The sequence below is a fragment of the Camelus bactrianus genome, chromosome 12 (genome assembly GCF_048773025.1).
Source record: "Camelus bactrianus isolate YW-2024 breed Bactrian camel chromosome 12, ASM4877302v1, whole genome shotgun sequence".
NCBI lineage: Eukaryota > Metazoa > Chordata > Mammalia > Artiodactyla > Camelidae > Camelus > Camelus bactrianus.
This window is the reverse complement of record NC_133550.1, coordinates 62,865,453-62,880,273: the sequence shown is the minus strand read 5'-3', so window position 1 is coordinate 62,880,273 and position 14,821 is coordinate 62,865,453. Positions and strand designations below refer to the sequence as shown.

The following is a 14,821-nucleotide window of genomic DNA, read 5'->3' as shown; positions in this document are numbered from 1 at the left end:
GCACCTCCCTGCCGCTACTTCCCGGCCTCCTTGGTCCATCCCTTCAACACTGGTGTCCCTCGGGGCTTGGCCTTTAGCCCTCACGTGCTCTGTGAGCACTCCCACCTCCCTATGGCTCAAATGACTCTCACACTCCTCTCTCAACTCCAGAACTTTCTCCTCTGCTCCATACCAGTTGATCAGACCGCCTGCTGGTCATCTCTGCTTGGACGTCCCACAGGCACCTCCAAGGCAACGTGTCTCAAAGGAACCCCTCGTCCGTGTCTTCTCTACCTGCTCACACTACTGTTCCTTCTGGGTCTCCCTCCGCCAGAGTGACGCCACCGTCTGCCTGGCTGCCCGCATGGGGAACATGGATGCACTTGGAATTTACCCCCTCATGGCCACTAGGCCAGACAAGGCTTCTTCTGTGATGTCTCCTATCAGCCCTCCTGGCTCCATCCCTGCTGCTAATGCCCCTCCGTTCCCCCCGCCCTGCGTTGTTACAAGAGCCCCCTAACTCCCTCCCAGCTCAATCTTGTCCCCTCAAATCCTTTCTAAAGTGCAAATATATGGTGTCATTTCCCTGCATAGAACTCTTCCAAGGTTCCCCATAAGCAAGGTGCTTTTGCTTGGATCATAAGCACCTTGTGGCCACTTATGATCCAAATCTGTCGGGTTTCTTCCGACTCCTCTCCCTCTTCCTGAATCTCTCATGGCTCTGCTCAGGGAGATCCTGCGGCTGGAAAGCTTTTCTGTCCAGTCCATGAGTTGCTTTTCTGACTTCTTTGTCTTCAGCTTGGTCACCTCCCCCTCCCCGGCATCTTTCCTGGCCCTGCAGGTCTGGGTCAGGCATCCTCGCTTAACACCCTGCCCCTGTCTAGCACTCGAGCTCTGTGTGAAGTGGCCTGTCTCCCCAGCGGTGGTAGGTTCCCGTGGTGTTCCTAGGCATTCCACCCTACACACTGGACCAGTTTCCCCCTTTTCCATCATCAGTTTACTTTAAACTGACCAGCAATTCCTTCTCAAAACTGGGTAAGATTTTCTCTCTTCCCTGGGATAGATTAAGAACATAAAAATAATAACCTGCAAAAAGCAACCTGGTTGAACTTGAGTCCTTTCAGCCATTCAGTTACACAGTTGACTCTGTGTGTGTGTGTGTATTTGTGTGTGTGTATGTGTATTTGTGTGTGTGTGTGTGAGACAGAGAGAGAGAGAGGGAGGGAGGGAGAGAGAGACTGACTATGTACAGAAGGATACATTACACGGTGGACATTTTTGATCATCTTTAAAGATGAAGTAGGATTTTGGCATCCTTCTGAGAGGTGCAGATGAAAGGGCAGGTGGGGTTGGGGGCAGGATTGAGAAGGGAAGGGAACAGAAGGCAGAGTTCAGCCGAAGTCCTGCCCAGCAACCCAGGGGTTCATGCTTTCCCTCACCCTGGAGACTCTTCCCCTGGCCCTTTCCCCAGGGCCTGGCTGCTGCAGTGCCTCGTCAGAGTCAGCTCACTGCGTGTCCTGGTTGCTGTGACCTAGAGCAAGTGGTGGTCACTGGAGAGATGGCTGTGGCAGATTAGCTTGGAGTCTGCCCTCTCGTCTTCAGTGTCCCATGCTCAGGGTGTTTCTGCTGGTTTAGTATCAGAAGACTCCTGACCATGAAGTAGTGGGACCAAGGCAACCTTAGGTCCCAAACCAGGCTTTCACATCCCTCGTCTCTCACTGCCCGGGCAGAGGCGCTTCGCCTGACCAGATGGCAGCATCCCAAGGGCTTCACGCCCAGAGTCAGAGGGCAGCACGATTACTAGCAAATATGTTGCCTCCACTGTTAGATTAAGTTTCCAAGGGTAGGAACTACTGTACGGGTTTGCCTTTTTTTCCCATAGTATCTAACCAGAGTGCATGCACTAAATATTTTAAAAAACTAAACTGAATTCTGAGTATTGTTATCAGTGAATATACTGATTTTATTAGCAGCGTACATGGAACACTTTGTTAAAGAGGATTTGAAAAAAAAACCACAGACCCACTCACGGCTCAAAAGGAGCTCAGAAAACAAAAGGATTTCCAAAACTGTGTCCCCTGCTGTCCTTGAAGCTGTGAAGGAGGCAGAAATTCCATATGATTTAGGTCAACTGAATACGTTCAAGTCTTTAAAAATAGCGATTTCAGGTTAACAGCAGGTTAGGGATCACCGTCTACAAATAATTATTTAATTTCTAGAGAGAAAAATTCAGATTCAACATATTTTCTAAGCATTCCCCAGGCATCAGGCATACATTTGCTCGTTCCATCTTTACATTGTGTATTACAACCTGATGGATGATGATATAACTAATAAAGCTGAGGCTCAGAGAGTTTTAGCAACCCAAGCAGAGTCACACAGCTAAGAATTCAAAGCCACATCCATTTGCCACCAAGTTTGTGGGACCTGAGGGCCAGATGGTCTTTACAATAGAACTGCACTGTCCAATATGGTTGCTGCTATTTAAATTTAAATGAGTCAAAATTAAATAAAAGCACTCAGAAAGCTGCCATTCTAGGTAGTAACAACTTCTAGGAAAAGCAGGAAAATTGTGCTTTTCACATTTGCATCCCAGGTCTGATATGGACCTGGCACTGAGGGGAAGTTGAGTGGATGAATGAATGAATAACTCAGTGAGTGAATGTAATGCTCAGGGCAAATACAAGTTAAACAACAAATTAGTTTGGATCATGGTGTAAGTGTGTATGTATATATATATATGTGCATTTTTGTGTGTGTATAGAGTGTGTATTTGTGTGTATATATGTGTCTGTGTATATAAGTGTGTACATGTGCATGTATGTGAATATGTACACATCTATATATGGGGCAAGGACAGGGAGAGGGATAGGCCAGAGATACAGGCCTTGTGAGAATTCTTGAATCCTTGAATTCCACAGTGAGTTTGAACTTGACTCTGCTGGCCATGGGAGCCATGGATGGTGCGGGAGCTGGGAAATGGCAGGATGCAAACTGTGCTTGAGATGGATGCAACTGGCAGAGGCAGAGAGAGCCACTGCTGGGCTCTGACCACATTTGGTGGAGGGAAAGAGCTCTGCCCAGTTGGATCTGAGGCTGGGAGGCTTCAGGAGGGCAGCCGCCAGAGAGACGGAGCCTCTTCTCACTTCCCCTTGGCAGCAGCACAGACGTGGGGAGTTCCGAGCAGCACACGCACTCCTGAGCTGTCTTCGCCCCTGCTGGGCAGAGTCCTGTGGACTAAACACCTCTCCTTCCCAGTTGCTGGCAGTCCTGGGAACTGGGATGTGTCTGAAATATTTTTAGACAAATTTTAAAACAGCTCTAACCCCAACCAAGGGACCTGAGCTGAGATTATTTATTTACTAGTGTCTGCTCATCCCTGTCTTTGGGGACTGGGCTCCAAAGTCACAAGGCACAGACCCCGCGCGTGCACACATCCCCCTCCAGGGCAAGGCCAGAACAGCCACATGTCAGGAGAAGGTTCTGCACAGGGAGAGTGACTCTAAGCTGAGGGTGAAATCAAGGAAGACTTTATGAAGGAGGTGGCATTTTCCCTGGCCTTGCAGGCTGGCTAGAATGTGGACAGAGGGAAATAGAAAGGGAGGGGAACTCCAGATGGGGGATCTGCAAGAGCACAGTCACCAAAGCAGAAAATGCAGGGCAAGGTTTAGGGCAGAGGGTAGCCCAGAGTTTCTGCCTCCACCTCACCCCTTATTTCGGGGGAATCTCTTGACCCTGGAACCAAGCATGGCTGGGGGAGGTTTTCTGGTAGAGAAGGTGCCTGATCTGGGTTGGGTGAGGTAGCAGGGAGCTTGGAGGCAGGCCGACCAACCAGAGGAAGTAATGGTGGCCGCGAGATGCTGCCTCTGCTTCCTCCTCTGCCTTGCCCGCCCAGCATTCTCCCTCTGTGAATCACGCCTCTATTTGGCCAGTACCCTCGGTACTTTGTCCCCGTGGGCCACCATTGCAGAGCAGTCGTCACCTGGAAGAGGGTGGGTAAGGCCCAGGGCGGGGAGCTCTCCCTGAGTTAGTTTACTGTATCAGCAAGTTATCAGTCCGCTAAGTGCCGAGAGACTTACCCCAAAGGGGCTGAATACGCAGGCTAGTTTCAAAGGAGAGTAGGTTTTTGCAGCAACTCGTCTGGGGTGGGTAGGGTGGGTGGGATGGGGAAGGCTGCCTCTGCCAGGACGGAGCATGCAGTGGGGCTGCCCACCCTTTGCTGGGCTCCCACCAAGTAGTTCCTACAATTTTGTTGACTTCTCGTGACAGCTCAGTGCTGCTGTCACCAGTTCTCTAGAATAGCTCGGAGAGGTCAAGGCTCAGACTTGTCAGGTGCAGAGTCTGGACTGGGGCCCAGGTCTGACTGGTTTCAAGCTTGTGCCTTCTTGACTTTTCCACATTGCCTGCAGGGGGAGTTAGAAAGAAGGGGGGACTAGGGTGCAGGGCTCAGAGACGTGGCTTCTCTGCAAGGCTGGGAGAATCTAGAGTGCCCCAGAGTGCATCTGGCATCTGAAAGTCCCCGACAACCCCAGTGGTTCTCATTCCTTCTGTACGAGGTATGAATTCCTCCTCCCACCCGCCCCCAGCCAGGCGGAAACTCGGCTGTCGGCTGTCGAGTGGGGGTGGAGAATGTTCCCTGATCTGACTCCAGCATCCTGGGCCACATTCAGACATAATCCTTTTCACCACGTGTGTATGGCAGGAAGGAAAGATCAGAAGTGGCCAAGACTCAGAACTGGACAGACCAGCTGCTGGATGGGGTCCAGCCTGTCCTCTGGGGTCACAGGGGCCACCGTGACAGTGGACATTGGGTGTTGGTGGTGGTGCTGTGTAGCCCGCGGCACCTGGGGCTCCAGCACAAAGTCACAGGGGTGAGAGGGGTGAAGCGACCGTGGGGAAAGGAGCAGCAGGTATTTGGAGATTCAGGCGGGCAGTCGGGCAGGATGGCAGCGGTGTTAAGAAAGTTCAGCAGCGGGAATCTGGATTCTGGGACGGGGATTGGCATGAACAAGACAGGGGAGGCGCTGGCTATGGCAGAGGTCCCAGCACCGGGGCCTAGGCAGGGCGGGCCTGAGGCGTGGCTCCAGTAGGTGCAGAAGGGCCAGTAGGACCGAGGAGTTGGCAGGCCCTGTCTGATAGGACAGCAGGTGTTAGCAAGCTGGGGACCCTAAGAGGACATCTTTAGGAAGACTGGGTTCGGGAAGGAAGCTGGGGAGCCCACAGACTTATGAACATTGATTCCAGAGGCTAAGTTTCTACCAACAGAAGGGAGAACCTCTGTAATTTCTTTGTGTCCTAATGGAGACACAGGCTTGCTAGTTTCTCTATTTTATTTTGAAGGCAGACAACTCAATCCATTCCTTTTCTGCACTCATCTTGAGTCATTCTTACCTAAGGGGAGTCTGATGATCAGTGTTTATTTCGTTTATGCTGCCTTCGTGCGTCAGTGGTTTAGAGCAAGAAGAGACATGGCCCCTCCCTCATTTTACTGATAAGGAAACTGAGGCCCAGAGGGGTGGAGAGACTTCCCTGAGGACCACTGGCCCAGAGAGAGTTAGGGCAGCGTCCAGGCTGTGGACCCCCGGCCAGGGCTCCCTCTCCTCTGCAAGCCTCAGCTCATCTGGACTTGCCATGGTAACCAGGCCTGCTCCGGCGTGGGCAGAACAGGCTGTGGAGCAGTTACCTAGCAACTCCCCATAACCAGGTCAGAGCAGGGGGAGCGAGGCTCCAGGCTGCTCACCCTGGGGAATTCAGACCCGTCGAATAGGGATCACCCACATCAGATCGTGGCCACAGGTGACCCTGGATAGAGCCATACCTGGATGCACCTGAGTGGGGGAGTCTCACATGAGGGTCAGAGAGTTGCTGGGACTGTGGCACAGACCCTGGATGGCTGGGGCCCCCGTCCCCACGGCAGACACAGGGCCTCACTGTGTACCCTTCTGGTTTCTTTGAATAGCGTGGAACCTGTCCCCATAGACATGCTGGCTTAACCTGCATGTGGGAATCTGTAGAGGAGGGCTGATGGCAGGGTGTGTGTGTGTGTGTGTGTGTGTGTGTGTGTGTGTCCCTGTAGGCATTTCAATCTGGAGGGGGAAAGCTGGGATGCTGTGTTCCCTCACAGCTGCCTTCTTGTTCCTTAATTATCTCAAGAAATGTTTACGGAATGACCTGGCCATAAAATAAGTGAATCTTTTTCTTATATTCCCTGTGAATTGGGTCTTGACAGCCATCACCCACTGCCACCCAACCCCGCCTGCTTCTTCCCTGGGCAGATCTGTGCCTGGCTTCCCGGATTCTGCCTCCTGTGGGGTCCCACCAGTTGATCTAAGCCAACCTCGGTGGTGTCATCCCTTGGAAGCGGTTGGTTTCAGAGTGGCAAGTGATCTGGTCATTGCCAGAGGGACCTGAGGGAATGGCTGCTAAAGGACTCTGGGAAAGGTCTTTCTCACTAATCAAAATTGGGAAGGAATGTGTTTCTTCTTCATTGGATGTTGTCAGTCTGCATCTGATGCCTGAAACTGCAACGGCCACTGACTAGAGACACCGTTGATGCTCCGAGGATGGCATTGTTGAGCCATTGAATCCAGCAAGCCAAGAACTGCCCTTCCTCTGGACGTCTCGTACGGGACACCATAAACCCCTTGTGGCTTAGGATACTTCTGGTCAGGGCTCCATGTTCCTGCAGGCAAAGTCCTCCTAACTGACCCTCTTGCTTCTTGGCCTCAGAGTCACTCACTTTCCACTAGTCTGAGTGGGGTGCTCAGTAGATGCCTGGACAAAGCTTGGTATTAAAGGTAAAGTATCCAAAGAAAGCAAATGTCTCTCGGAACAAGTCAAAGCTATGACACCTTGATTCTTCATCTGCTGGGTTGGAACTAAAATCGGACCTGCAGCTGCACGCCCAGCCTCTTACAGGTCTGAATATGCTTTTCTTAAAGAGCCTGAAGGCTCTCTCATATTCCTAGCATCCCGCACACTTCATTCATTCATTCATTCATTCATGCAGTGATGTATTCGGGCTGGTCCCTACCTGCTCGTGAGAGCCAACTGTGCACATCTCTTCCCCACTGTGAGTTCAGTAATGGCATGGTGATAGCTTGAAATCAGCCATGGTGGGAGGTTTTTTTCTAAATGGACTTAATTTTTAGAGCAGTTTTAGGAGCAGATTTTTCTTATCCTTCCTATCCCCACACATGCAGAGCCTCCCCTGTTATCAACATCCCCCAGCGGGGTGGTACATGTGTTACAGCTGATGAACCTACAATGACACATCATGTAGTTTACATCAGGGTTCACTCTTGATGTGGGTTTTGGCAAGTGTATAATGACACGTTGCCACCATTAGAGTATCATAAAGGATAGTTCACTGTGAAACCCTAAAACTCCTCTGTTCCACCTATTCTTCTCCCCCCTGGCCCTTGGAAAACTTTGATTTTTTTACTGTCTCTATGGTTTTGCCTTTTCCAGAATGTCATACAGTTGGAATTATACAGCACGCAGCCTCTCCAGATTGGTTTCTTTTGCTTAGTAATATGCATTTACGTTTCCTTCGCGTCTTTTCATGGCTTGATAGGTCATTTATTTTTAGCACTGAATAGTATTCCGTTGTCTGAATGTCCTGCAGTTTATTTATACATTCACTTACTGAAGGACATCTTGGTTGCCTTCAAGTGCTGGCAATTATGAATAAAGCTGCTATAAACATTCATCTGCTGGTTTTTGTGTGGACATGTTTTCAGCCCCTTTGGGTAAATGCCAAGGAGCATGATTGCTGGATCGTATGTTATATGTTTAATTTGGAAGAAACTGCCAAACTATCTTTCAAAGTGGCTGTACCATTTTGATTTCAATTCATTTGCCCCAGCGGTGAATGAGAGTTCCTGTTGCTCTAAATCCTCGCCAGTATTTGGTGTTGTCAGTGTTTTGGATCTTGGATTTTCTAAGAGGTGTGTAGTGGTATCTCATTGTTTCAATTTGCATTTCCCTAATGAGAGATAATGTTGAGCATCTTTTCATGAGCATCTTACTTGTGATCTTATATCTTCTCCAGTGAGGTGTCTGTTCAAGCCTTTTGCTCATTTTTGAATCAGGTTGGTCATTTCTTGTTGCTGGGTTTTAAGAATTCTTTGCGTATTTTGGGTAATAGTCTTAGAAAACATACCTATCAGATGTGACTTTTGCAAAGATGTTCTCCCATTCTGTGGCTTGTCTTCTCATTCTCTGGACACATGGTAGGAATATTTACATCACAGAATTGATGAACACGACACATCAGGGCCTTTCCCCCGAGAGGCAGTAGTTAAACACCTTTAGCAGCACACTAATGCATTCACGCATCATTGATTTATTGGGTGAATTTTTTGCCCTTATCCTCAAACATTTTCAGTCCCACTGGGGGAGGCAGGGCGCTGCATTGCTGGCTATAGTACGGAGTTCTGAGAACTGACATAGAAGCACGGATGCTATGGGACATGAAGGAGGGGTATCTACATCAGCCATGAAGTTGGGATGGCTTCCCAGTGCAGAACTTGAGCTCTGAGCTAAGTTCTTTAAACTGAGTAGCCGTTGTCCAGATCCATTCCGCCCAATAACGTAGTCATTTCTGGCTATTTAACTCACTCACTAGACACACTGCACACATGGCCAGAGGCCACTGCATTGGTCAGAGCAAATAGAGAACTTTTCCATCACTACTGCAGAAAGTCCTATTGGACAGCACCAGTCTGGACAAAAAACGTGGGAGAAGGGTGTTCCAGGCAGAAGGAACAGAGTGGGAAGACTCAGAGGCCTGAGACAATGTGACTCATTCTGGGAAGAGATGGGAATATCTGCTGAGCTAACAGGCAGCAGTCCGATCACACAATGTCTTTAGTGCAAGGCTAAGGAGTTTAAACTTTAGCCTGAAAGCTACGGGGATCCCCTGAAGGCTTTAACAGGAGCCTGATGCCATCAGCTTTGCAAGTTAGTAAGATCTCTCTGGTATTCGATGGAGGCTGGATTAGAGAGGACCAGCCAGGAAGCAGGGAGACCAGTTCTGAGACGACTGCAGTCACCTGGGAGAGAAGTGAGGGACATCTGAGATGAGGCAATGATGCCACGTAGATAGATGCAGAGAGAGGGCAGAGTAAAGGGATGTGAAGATCCGATGGCTGACTGTATCTGGCTCCAATGAGGTGCTTTGTAAGTATCTGTTGATTTACTGAATGAGTGATAGCCAAGCCCAGATTGTACAACTTGGGTGCACATCCCCTGGGACTCTGGGTGGTAGTTATTGCACAAATGAAGAGGTCCAAGGCTTTTTTTTTTTTTTCAGCTGAAGGAGAAAAGGGCAATAGGAAGAGAGATGGAGGGAAAGGTGGCCTCCCCTGTCCTGTCTGATGGAGGGAGGACTCCGGTGAAAAGGGAACAAGCTGTGGGGGACCCTGGAACCAAGCAGTGCCTCTCTGGGACCCAGGGACAAGGGCTGCTCAGAGCTGGGTGCAGGCCATTCTCCACCTGACCCCCTTCCCCAACCCCCAGGCCTCATGGACTGCAGGGCAGATTTGCTTTCCTAAAGGATCGGGCTGTTTGACCAACAGACAGATCCAGTACATGGTGGCTCTGCAGCATCAGGGAAGACGTTGTCAGCAGAGGGTGTTCTTGGGGACCAAATGTGGCCAGAGAAGATACAAGCAGACTGGCACTTAAACTCATGAGTGATAAGCCCCCTCCACCTTGTGGACGGAGAAGTAACTGGAGATGTTGAGGGCGGGTGGCTAAGAGCTACTGTAATTTGGGCATTTGCAATTTTTTTTTTAATTGAAGTATAGTCAGTTACAATGTTTTGATTCCTGGTGTACAGCATAAAGGGCATCAATGTTAATATCACCTTGTGTGTATGTATGGGTCTGTAAGGTCTGGGACATTTGGATTACGGAATGAATGACAGGTGAGATGAGGCAGGTTTCACTTGTTCATTCACTAAACAAATATTTATTGAGGCTTGGTGTGCCATGAACAGTGCTAGATGCTGGGCGTACAATGGTTTACAAAACAGATGATCCTGCCCCTGCGGAGCTTACCGTCTAACAGTCATACAAATCATCCGTGCATGTGCTATTCAGGAGAAGCTCTGAGAACCACGAGATCATCTAGTGGGAAGGATTATTCTAGATTAAGGGTTAGGAAAGGACAATTTGGGCAATTTTGTTTAAACCGAGACCTGGAGATGCATGGGAGTGAGTCAAGTAGAGAACAGGGGATGTGCATTCCGGGGAGAGGGAACAGCAGGAGTGGACGATCTGGGGGCAAATCCTCAGCCATCTGGAGGCTGAGAGAAGGCCAGTGGGGCAGGGGTATGAAAGCAAGGAGGAGAGAGGCTGGAGAGGGTGGTAGGGGCCAGGCCTCACAGGGCCGCACTGGGACTTTGGATTTAAACCTAAGTGTGTTGGGTAGAGGAGTGAAGTCATCAGATCCACATTTTCTGAAGCTTGCTCTGTGGTCTGTGTGGAGAACAAGAGGGCATGAAGGAAGGAAAGGGGGGAGGTGAATTCAGTTGCCTGGGGTAGGGATGACGGTGGCATGGCTGTGGTGACAGAAAGAAGTGGAGGAATCTGAGGGGTACTGGCAACAACGTTTTTCTCAGGCTCTTGCCTTGGTGTAGACAGGCCGAAGTGTTGACTTTTGACAGGGTGAACAGTAAATATTTGGACCATGCCAGCCTGTCCCCCATGCGGCCTATTTCTCTTTGAGTTACCTGAGATCTGATGATGTCACAGGAGCCACTCCCCTGCCCCCAAGTAGGACCACACCTGATGGGAGATTAAGGATTTCCTGGGAAATCTTTCGTAACTTCTATAACCTTTGCTCATGTTTACAACAATTATTGTTGGGAAATCCCCATTTGTATTTTATCCGAGTGCTTCTTGCCCTAAAGTTTCCTGATTCTTGATGGAAATGAAGATGCTAAAATAAGAAGTCTGGGCTGCCAAACACGAAGGATGTTATGACAGCTTTGAATCGTGTGTCTATCCCACAGCCAAAGTGACTTATCTGTTAGCAATAAAGAAAAATGACTGAATATGCCTAGAAGAGGGCTTCAATTAGATGTCCGTAGCTGTCCAGCTCATGGCCAAGTCATTTGCCCTTGCTGTTCAAGTATGGCCCATGGACCCAGCAATCAGAGTTTGAGAGAAATGCCGGATTGAATCAGAATCTGCATTTTTTAACACACTCCCCAGGAAATTCATAGGCACATTCATTTTGAGAAGTATGGCCTCAGGTTACCCCAAAGCCATAGAAAAGCGGGTGGGCAGTGAGTGGCCAGGGCAAGATATTTGAAATGCTTCAAGAGTCAGCCAGCTGTTAGGGAGACAGAACTGGTCCAACAGGAACCAGATTTTCTCTGGAAGTTCCCTGTGCCTCCCAAGTCACGCAGAGCAGTTCAGCTGAATTCAGAGACAACGTATTGTTTCCTGGTTGTGTGGCTGGTGAGAGGCACCAGGGGATGGCGGATGGGACACTCCCCTGCAGCTGAGATGCTGTCAGGTGGAGAGCAACTTGCCCTAGGCAGTGCCAGAGGCCAAGGAGTGTCAGCCTCCCCTCCCGGACAGCATGGACAGAGTGGCCTTGTCCCCCGTGGGCCCTTGTTTCCTGTGGGTGGTTAGGATGACTCTCCCTTCCTTCTGAAATGAGACATATGACATGCAGGGACAAGGCTGTTTCAGCACCGCAATTAAAAACACTCCCACAACGGCCTCTGCTGGAACAGAAGGTCTGGTTCCAGGGGCTTGAAAGCTCTGCCCATGCTGTGTGGTCAGCCCCTCGAGGCCAGTGACCCCAGGCCCCCACCTGAGGCGTGTGTGACACAGACACCAGACACAGCCAGCAAAACAAAGGCACTCATTTTATTACTGCTTCTTGAGATGTGTTTCAAGGCACAAAACCCAGGCCAGAACCAAATCTTTTCCCTCTGTCTTCACTGGGGCTGGTCCTCCCACATAATCAGACAAATGGATGAAGTTTGTGAGCTGGTTAAAGCATATGGTTTGTAAATCCTGTCAGATCAAACACCACTTTTGGCTTTTATTTCCTGTAGCATGTTCACATTCTCTAGCACCGAAATAGCTTAGTAGGGCTGCTCGGCCTTTGCTCTCTTTCTCCCATTCGTTTGTCTTCATTCCTGTGGTGTCTTCGCCCCCTGCCTTCCGTGGTCTGTGTTCCTCTGCTCCAATTCCTCCCTCGCCACCTGCCTCTGTCCCTCCTTCCTGGCCGATGTCTGTCCGCTGACTCGTCACCCGATGTCTTCCTCGCCTGTGGCATGTAACCTCCTGTCCCTTCTCCTCCCTTTGTGCCTCTCAAGCTGCTCCTTGACCTTCTGAACCGTCTTCGCTAACTCCCTCCTGCACTTTCCTATCCAAAGGCTGTGAGACGCTCCTCATTCCACTGCCCCTGCCTGTCTCAGGCTGTTTTCTCTTCCCTCCTGAGACCCACCACAGAGTCCTTTCTTTCTCCCTGTTTCTCTAAAGGCAACACGGGGATCAGAGAATAGTGGAATTCAGAGGCAAAGGGACACAGCCTACGTACGTGACACTGACTGTTACTTCTGAGTCAGAAACTCTTCTTACATCACCTTTGCTCGTGGCTGCCTGGTCCTTCCTTAGCAGGAAGGGCTGGGAAGAGGACAAAGCAACAGGCCCCCCCACCCCCACGCTCCCTCACCAGCACTTCCGCCCCAGCCCTTTCTTTCCTGTCTCAGCGTGTGTGTGCACACGCACACACACACACACAGACTTGCACACACACACACCCCTCCTGGGTCCCTCAGGGCAGACAGGCTTGTTCTGGCTCCACTAAAACACTGAGCCTCCACCTCCAGGGTCCCTGCTCCCCAGCCAGGCTGGTCTGTGATTCACGCCCCCAGGGTGAGCTCAGGGAAACACAATTCTATTTTGAGGTGACAAGGGGAGACAGTGGCAGTGGGGTTCCTTCCCCAGGTGCAGCTTGTAGGGCAGGGGAGGTGCCAGCAGTGGTCCAACAGTCAGAGGGAACAGGAAGCTCTCTCAAAGCCAGCTCTGGCTCAGGGTCATGGTCAATCAACCAACCAACCAATCGATGGGTCAATTGCGAACGCAACGCTCCCATAGAGTGAGCTTCTCTCTGTGCCACTGGGAAAAGCATCTTCAAAACACAGACAACCAAGAGGGAAAACAAATAGTGCCCTGAAGAGAAACCCTTGTAACCGTAAAACCATGGCTCTAAAATCCAGCATTCTCAGCCAGGGCTTCTCCAATCACTTTACGGAGTCTAGGATGTTGCCCTGTTGGTCGCCGGGGAAACAGGTTTCACTCAAGTAAGCCCCTGGGGGATTTGTGAACAATCCCTCCATTTCCCAGCGCCCCGCTCCTGGCGGAGCCTCCATTTCTCCATGTCAGCCGCAGGGAGGAGGATGAGCTGAGGAATGTTCACTGCAGGGAGATGAAAGTCTCGGCTGAGCACCAGCCAGGGGGCCAGCCCTAGCCTCGTACCCCTTCCAATGCCCAGCTCAGACTTCACCCCCAGTGCAGCAGTGCCCACCCTGGAGAACAGGAGGGAAGCTGCCCTGCACGCCCTCAGGGTAAGGAGGACTGGCGGGTAAGCTGGAACACGCCCCACCAGGCCCAACTCCGCCCTGCTGTTCCCTGTCCAACGCCAGATGTGGATCCCTGCTTAGCAACTCTCAGCAAAAATTCTCAAGACCAGGAGGAAGTGAAGCGGTGCATCTTAAGGACAGGAAGAATTTCAATTTCATTTCGCTGCCCCCGCTTCCCAACTCCCCCACTGCCTTCTGCACATCCGCTGAGGGGAGGGAAAATAAGTAAAAATATAATTCTCTACCTGAGTTCCTTTCATATTAACTAATTAACCAACTAAACTGCCAATAAATTACTATTATAAAATGTGTGTGTGCATAGGCATATACGTGTGTGTATGTATGTATGCATGTATATGCACACACACACGTATGTTTATGTAGTTCCAGCTTCTCTTTCTTGCCCCATCACTTGCAGGTAGCTTCAGACAAGAGCCTCTGATTCCTCCAGAAGGGCTTCACCGCATCATGGGCGCCACGTAGTTGGCCGGGAAGAGGCCCAGTTTGTTGTGCAGGCGGCCAGTCCACCAGGACGGGTTGGCGCTGTCCAGGACCTCCACCACCTCTCCGCACTGGAATCCTAGCTCGTCATCCTCCAGGGCCTCAAAGTCGTACAGCGCCCGGGCCCACCGCACTCGCTGTTGGGGGAAGCACAGAGAGGTTCTGCTGAGCTGGGGGTGGCCGAGCTGGTGTCGGAGCCACTGGCTCACAGAAGAGTCTCTGCTGGGTCTGGCACTGAGACAAAGCCCTCTGAGAGCAGCCCGCCCTAAAGGCTGACGAATGGCTCCCCAGAGACATTTCAAACCCCACTGCAACTGAAAGCAGACCCAGATACAGAGTCCTGAGCAACGGAGACGTTCTTCTCCAAGGCCCCAGGAGGATCCTGGAGAACGACTCTCCCTACATCAATAGGTGGTCTTTTTATTCTCTTCAAGTGACAAACAGAACACAGTGTGCCCAAACCAACAGCCCTTGGTGCCAGCGCAGCCAAGTCAAGATGGATCTCTGTGATAAAGGCAACAGATCACCCTCTGCTAGAATCGCAGCCAGGAGCTATGAGGACCGGGCAAGGCCCGACAGCCAAGCTGAGAAGAACAGGCTGGATGGTGCCAGCTGGGATTGGCTCTGCCCGGGAATTCTCACCCCACCGTCCCTTGCTGGGTTCCCAGCACCTCTGTGTGAGCTCCACGCAGTTTGGCATCTCTCCTGGCGGGCCAACTATTTTTCTAA

The 14,821-nt window shown here is 50.7% G+C and overlaps 1 protein-coding gene across 3 annotated transcripts in view; it reads right to left on the bottom strand.

The window, feature by feature from the left end:
- Positions 1 to 11,847: 11,847 nt before the first annotated feature.
- Positions 11,848 to 14,821, bottom strand: part of GRAP2 (GRB2 related adaptor protein 2) — a 60,444-nt gene continuing 57,470 nt past the window's right edge. For all 3 annotated transcript variants that reach the window (XM_010960275.3, XM_045520640.2, XM_074375584.1), the window contains exon 8: positions 11,848 to 14,229. In XM_010960275.3, coding sequence (XP_010958577.1) covers positions 14,050 to 14,229 — 180 coding nt within the window. In that variant the 3' untranslated portion in view covers positions 11,848 to 14,049. The remainder of the gene's footprint in view (positions 14,230 to 14,821) is intronic.